Here is a 6,828-nt window from a genome sequence, read left to right as displayed (position 1 = left end):
ACGAGGTCCCATGAGGGCGTGCCGTGAAGCTACGTTGCTTGTTGACACCATGGCACATGTCGGCTTCTCAATTTTATGATGTATATACACAGCTGTGGAGAAGGCCGTGATGGCTGAAATCGAAGGATCAGTTAAATAGACGGGGCCTTGGAGAAGATGAAATCAGCTAGGTATTTGGTAACTCTAAAAAGCAGCAGTGTCAAATGGGGGCGGTGCGCCCCGTCCCGCATCCTCACCGCCCGGTTCCCGCCCAGCTGCAGGCGGGGCAGGCGCCAACCGAGCCCGTAGCCATCCGTCCCCTCCGATTCCCCCCCCCCCCCCCCCCCCCTCCAACGACTAAAACGCATCAAATTCTGCGTTCCACGCACGCACGCACGCACGACACGAATGACGAACCCAATGCTATTCTAGCCCGCCCCAAAGCCGGGTTGGCGCTGCCGCAGCCCGCACCAAGCTCGGCTCTCCATCTCATGCGCGCGCGCTGCCGCCTGCCGCCTGCTCCCGCGAGGAGAGCCTCCTCCTCCTCCACCAGCCCGCGGCGGGTGCCATGGACCTGCTCGGCGTCTTCTTCCATGGCGCGACGTACGTAGGCCGGAGGCGCCCCGCTTATTGCGTGATCTCTCCCGCCTCTCTATTTTTCTTCCATTTCTTTTAATTTGGTGCTGTATATGCGTTCAGGCTCGCGTTCGAGCGGGACGACCTCGGGAGGGAGATCATGGGGATCGCAGTGCCGGGCGCGCTCGCGCTCATGGCCGACCCGCTCGCGTCGCTCGTCGACACCGCCTTCATCGGCCGCATAGGTGTCCACTTTCCCCCATTTTCCGCCTGGTTTTAATCTGCTCCAGACATGATTGTCAGATAGTACAATTTTGCACGTATGGCTAATTAAGCTTTGCTTCCGCCTAGTTTTAATCTGCTCCAGACATGATTGCACGTATTATGGCTAATTAAGCTCTGCTTTTTTGCGTTTCATCTCCTGAAAATGGTAAATACATTATACATAAAAAGGATGGTTCCATCCTTTTTTTTCCTTACTAAAAATGTGATTTCCATGTAGTTGAGCTATCCATGCATTGGGATGTTCTTTATGCCCTTTATACCTTAGCTTATATAGTGTACGGCTTTAGTTAAAACAGCTGAGTTCAACTGAAGAATCAGGCAGTGATGTGGCAAGAAGCAGAGGACTAATTATACTTCTCTTCAAGTTGACCCATATGTTTGATCTCAAGTTGAAATCCCATAAGTTGAACCATATGTTTGATCCCACGTTGAAATCTCACATCGATGTACTGTAATAGGTTATGTCAGAGCATTTTGAAAAGCCAAAATTTTGCTTTTACGCTACTGTGGAACAAACAAATAGTTACCTGTCCTAAAAAAAATAAAAAATAGTTACCTCACTTTTTGGTCTTTTCATGGAAGCTTTGTGCCGGAAGGTGCGTTACATAAAAGTTGTATTGCTTCATTGATCTTCATCTCAATTTCTCTTTGTTTAATACGTATTTGGGAATTGAGCAACAGGTGCTAACATGATTGCTGCTCAGTCTAGCATGAGATTATTTATAACTCCACACAGTTAATCATGTTGTTTATTACAGTTACGCTACTTTTCTTCTATTTTGGACTTGTAATACATTTTTTATCAAACTATTTCTTGCTGCTGTGATGCACAAATATGTTTCCATAGGTCTTTTTAGCTCATTTGTATAATGGCAATTTGATTGCTCTGATATGTTTCGTGACAAACAGGTCCAGTAGAGATTGCAGCTGTAGGTGTATCTATTGTCGTGTTTAATCAGGTAACAAGAATTGCAGTGTTCCCCCTTGTGAGTGTCACAACATCATTTGTTGCAGAGGAAGATGCTACTTCCAGTGACAGAAACAAAGATGAAATAAGTGGCGAGAATGAACACAATGTTAGCGAAATGGATGAACTGATTACTCATGAAGGTGAAACTTTGTGGTTCTTCTTTTAGAAATTTATATGGTCAAGTGATGCATATTTATTTGGTCTTCTAATTTATCACCAGAGAATAATGCCACATCCAGCAAATCGTCTTTCGAAACTGACTCAAGTGAGATCAATACTGAGCATAAGCGGAAAAAAATTCCATCAGTTTCTACAGCATTACTACTTGGTGGGGTGCTTGGTCTTGTTGAAACTCTGCTTCTTGTTTCCTGTGCAAAACCTATCTTAGACTTCATGGGTGTGAAAGCGGTAAATGTTCCTTCGCACACTTTTTTGTTTTTGAAGTGAACTACTTTATTTCAGCACAAACGTTAGTTATGAACATCAGCGCTTCCCATGTATTTCAAAAGTAATTGATTTCCCTTCACCAAAAGCTGATAATTGAGGGATCTTCTGTTATTAAGCTGCTTCTTTTTTTTGCCAAAAGTTGTAAGTTAACTTAGTATTGATAGTTGGATATGGGCATACTGAATTAAAATGTAACCAGAGGAAAACAATTGCTCCTGATACTTCATATTTGTATGATATTATTGCTAAAATTCAGTTGGATTTGATAGAATCCGAGTTTCCATTTGAGCTTTTTTCCGGAACTACTTCATCATTTTTCTTCTTCTTTTGGATAGGTTAATTTTTTTAACCAAAATGCACTTTTCAATAGGACACTGGAATGTTGAATCCTGCATTACAGTACTTGGTACTCAGATCTTTAGGTGCTCCTGCTGTTCTTTTATCTCTGGCAATGCAAGGGGTATTTCGTGGACTTAAAGATACAAGGACGCCTCTATATGCAACTGGTATAGTACTATTTCCTTGCTTGGATAGTATTACCTTTATTCTCTAACTTTCTCATTTAGGACAATAACATGGTCTTACACATCTTTAACTTTTTAAATTATGTCTGCAGAAACTTCTTAAAATTATGATAATCTGGTAGTCTGTGTTTTTAAAATTCTACCGATACAACTTTCATGTGATAGATCATCTAAATGTCTGTACGTATATTTCTCATTAAGTTTTTAAATGGTTGAATGTACATACTTTAAAAGTTACATCTAGAATGGAGGGAGTTAGTGATGATCTGGAGGTGTATAGTTAAACCAAAATTGAAAAGAGAACTCATGATTATTTCTTTCGAGAATGAAACCCCCCGATTATTTGAGCTGTCCCGTCCAACATATATCCTGTGGTTTTTATATTCATATGTCAATCTTAGTAAAGGTAACACTTTTCTGTCTTTGGAGGTGAAATGTAATGTGGGGTTTGATTAATGTGTAGATTCCGTAGGAAGAATTTCTTTCATACGTAACACAATTTAACCCATTTTTATGATCACCAGTGGCTGGAGATGCAATCAATATAGTTTTGGATCCAATATTTATGTTTGTGTTTCAGTATGGTGTCAGTGGTGCAGCAGTTGCTCATGTTATATCACAGTACGTAGTGCTATTCTTTCTCTTTGATAGATACCATTGTTCTTTTTCTCATAGGAAGATTCACACTTGATCCCAAATTATGAAATTATTTTGTATATCTGTTGTGATAGTTCATAGTGGATCTTATGCAGATATTTCATTGCTGCCATACTCATATGTAGACTACGCCTGCAAGTTGAACTACTGCCACCCAACTTGAAACATCTGCCGATTGGTCGGTTCCTTAAAAACGGTAACACCTACTGAACTTTGTATGAATGTGTAAGTAAATAATTGCAGAAAATTGTTCTATAGAACTTTTTTCATGACAAATTCTTACTGAACTAGTTTGTTCCGGGCAGTCAATTTGGACCTAGATCTTCTAAAACACATTTAGCGTTACTAAGCCATGTTCCACAAAATGAACTATTGCTCCAGTAAAAGAAAGGGACCATTTTACCATATCAATCATAATGGTAGATTTATCTTTGTATGAAATCATGTTACAACCGCCGCCCAATTCAATTGTTGATTATTTTGTCTACATTTGATCAGTGTAATGCACAGCCTACAGCTTGATGCGAAGTTGTGGACTGATGCTGGTAGATGATGCGTCTTAGCCCTTGTGGAAAGACCCCTAGAACCAGACGGAGGGTGTGCTGTTTTCCACACATTTTTCCTTTTCTTTTCCTCTCTTCCTTAGTTTATAACCTTTGCTCCTTCCTAACGCAATGGAAGCAGTGCTACTGCGTTTCGTCCAAAAACAAAATCATTCTGGGATAGTGCTCTGTGCTTTTTCAGTGCCTATGCTTAAGCATTTTTCTTTGTCTATTATGTAAAGCTGTAAAGGTCTTTGCACTCTTCAGGTTCTCTGTTACTTGCCAGAGTTATTGCCGCAACATGCTGTGTAACACTATCTGCATCAATGGCTGCACGGCTAGGTCCAACTCAAATGGCTGCATTCCAGATTTGCTTGCAGATCTGGTTGGCATCTTCCCTTCTCGCTGATGGATTGGCTTTTGCTGGACAGGTTAGGGAACACTTTTCTTCTTTTCTTTGATCGATGACAGGTCTTTTTTACTTATTTCGAAGTCAGGCCTCTTCTTTTCTCCGATCCATGACAAGCCAACTTATTATCCATGTCTTTAATGGAAATTCGTCGCCCTGGTTGTGTGCATCAGTTGATGCAGGGGGCGGGCTGACACCTCCACTTTGAACAAAATATAGTCATTCATTGCCATAACAATTTTTACTAGCTACATCAGTTATCTTTTCATATTTTTACAGTACTATATTGCTTACTTTGTGGAACTTTAGTTACCTGTAAGATGCAATTCACACCTTGAAATATTTGTGTTTCTGGGTGCTGTGTCGTTGACCATAAATCATGAGAGTTTGTTAATAACTTAGAAAGATTTGCTTCAAGCAATGTGTTTCACGCATATTATGTACTATTAGTGTGTGAACAATATTTTTGACAGGCTATACTTGCAAGTGCATTTGCTCGTAAGGACCATTCGAAGGCCAAGGCCACAGCTTCCCGCTTACTGCAGGTATGGTTCCTTCTTTCTATAAATCCTTTTTTGTCACCTTAGTGAAGGAATGTTTATTTTGCAGCTTGGATTGATCTTGGGGCTTCTCCTGGGCCTACTTCTAGGAGTTGGCCTCCATACAGGTTCGAGATTATTTACAGAAGACCAGGGTGTACTGCATCATATCTACGTGGCAATACCGGTACAGTTACAGTATGCCGAGTCCTAAGAGTACCGCAACTCCGAGTTTTGAAATGTTATAGTTACGTTTCCTTGATTTTCTTGCAGTTCATACTTGAGAGCATGACAATCTTCTCTTATACTCCTATTTAATTATCTCAAGGCAGTTTCCTGAACTAAGGAGAGTTCTTTTGTTCTATGTACAGTTTGTCGCTCTCACTCAACCGATCAACGCTTTAGCTTTTGTTTTTGACGGTGTCAATTATGGTGCATCTGATTTTGCATATGCTGCTTATTCATTGGCAAGTCAACAGACTTACAGTTTAGTTTATTTGTGCTCTACTGGTTTTCTGACTTTTTTCTTCTGACACGTTCCATTGAATTCTGTATCGTCAGATACTTGTGGCGATTGTCAGCATTGCTTTCATTGTCACCCTCGCCAATTACAGTGGTTTCATTGGAATCTGGATAGCCTTGTCGATCTACATGTGCCTCCGCATGTTTGCAGGGTTGTGGAGGTACAGTGAGCAAAGAACTCTGAATTTCCTTCTGTTGAAGTTCATTATCACAACGAGAACATGAACCCTTATTCACTAATGGCTTTAAAAATTGAGCTTGCCGGAATGCAATGCACAATGTCAAACTAAGCCGTAACTGGTAATTATACCATATGTTGTGCACGAGGAGTAGGAGGTATATAACTCTGGACCCCTTCTAAATAAGAAGAGATAATGCCAATTTGCTTGAGTTTCCCGTTTTATCCTTGGCGCGGCTATATATATTTTCTATATGGGTTATAGCTTAGGTACTCTTGATTTTTTGTTTCAGGATTGGGACTGCACGAGGGCCATGGGCTTTCCTTCGCAGCTGAGCATGCATGCATGCATGTATATTCTCGTAGATAGTCTGACTGACTGTAGGTAGAATATTTACACTTGTAAACAACTTTGGAGTAACTGTGTTACTTGTATGCCTCAAGCCTGCCACCATGATCACCAGAGACCAGACTGATCTTTAACAATGCAACCTTACCTAGCACAAGAATGGCATATTGTACAAGCGAATAAACTAAAAGAGTTGCACTTTATTTATCGAACATGCTATGATCTGCCGTGTACTCAGCCTGCCTGAATTGGACGCATTCCCTCATCAAAATATAGATCAGGATCACACTCATCGGTTAGGCAGTTTGCGCTTGTACCAGACGAATGGAAAGGGAACTGTAGTCCGGCCCGGCCATCAACCAGAAGAGCCGATCACATGTTAGTCCAGCTGCAAACTATCGTATGCATAGCTATTTAATTCCTGGAATCTCATACAGAATGGAGCTGTCAGCCGGCACATCCACATGAAGCGCTTCGAGTTGCTGCAACTGCAACCTGACAAGCCGTTGTCATCCTGCTTCCTCCAGGCTTCTAGTATCTGTAAACGTTGGCAGTAGCAAGAAACCTGAGAATTCCGATGGCCAGTACCCCGAAGCCGAACACCCAGCCACAGTTGTCCTGGAGCCACACCATGATCGTGCTAGAGAAGAAGCCGCCGCCATTGACGGCGAAGTAGTACCAGTTGTAGTAGAGCTCCTTATTCTCCGCTATCATCGAACTGGTTGGCTCGGAATGTGGGAACACAAGGCCAGATGCCACCCAGACCCAGAGCCTAGAGAAGACGGACAGGGCACCCTGGGGAGAGATTGCCATCGAATCAGACACTTTGTGCAGCGGAAAGTGTCAGTATA

The 6,828-nt window shown here is 41.8% G+C and overlaps 1 protein-coding gene across 4 annotated transcripts; it reads left to right on the top strand.

Moving 5' to 3' along the window:
• The first annotated feature begins 359 nt into the window (after positions 1–359).
• LOC123060391 (protein DETOXIFICATION 42) lies at positions 360–6,189 on the top strand. Of its 4 annotated transcripts, XM_044483092.1 has the most exons (13): positions 360–582; positions 679–800; positions 1,750–1,950; positions 2,031–2,218; positions 2,628–2,763; positions 3,306–3,402; positions 3,534–3,634; positions 4,248–4,411; positions 4,863–4,934; positions 4,999–5,115; positions 5,300–5,395; positions 5,490–5,611; positions 5,922–6,189. In XM_044483092.1, the coding sequence occupies exons 1-13, from the start codon at positions 548–550 to the stop codon at positions 5,962–5,964; spliced, it is 1,494 nt and encodes a 497-aa protein (XP_044339027.1). In that variant the 5' UTR covers positions 360–547; the 3' UTR covers positions 5,965–6,189. The 4 variants fall into 4 exon arrangements, 2 of the variants coding, with proteins under 2 accessions (XP_044339027.1, XP_044339034.1); XR_006427947.1 differs by lacking the exon at positions 5,922–6,189 and having other exon boundaries at positions 4,999–5,175; positions 5,490–5,593; XR_006427945.1 differs by lacking the exon at positions 5,922–6,189 and having other exon boundaries at positions 5,202–5,395; positions 5,490–5,509.
• The last annotated feature ends 639 nt before the right edge of the window (positions 6,190–6,828 follow it).

Source organism: Triticum aestivum, chromosome 1A (assembly GCF_018294505.1).
Source record: "Triticum aestivum cultivar Chinese Spring chromosome 1A, IWGSC CS RefSeq v2.1, whole genome shotgun sequence".
Taxonomy (NCBI): Eukaryota; Viridiplantae; Streptophyta; class Magnoliopsida; order Poales; family Poaceae; genus Triticum; species Triticum aestivum.
The sequence above is the reverse complement of the archived record's forward strand: the minus strand, read 5'-3'. Positions and strand labels throughout refer to the sequence as shown.

Bases quoted from the DNA above. Each gene is read 5' to 3' on its own strand.
- LOC123060391 (XM_044483092.1), top strand. From the start codon at position 548: ATGGACCTGCTCGGCGTCTTCTTCCATGGCGCGAC. The intron at 1,951-2,030 runs GTGAAACTTTGT...ATTTATCACCAG, and splicing joins TGAACTGATTACTCATGAAG to AGAATAATGCCACATCCAGC. The intron at 3,635-4,247 runs GTAACACCTACT...TGCACTCTTCAG, and splicing joins TGGTCGGTTCCTTAAAAACG to GTTCTCTGTTACTTGCCAGA.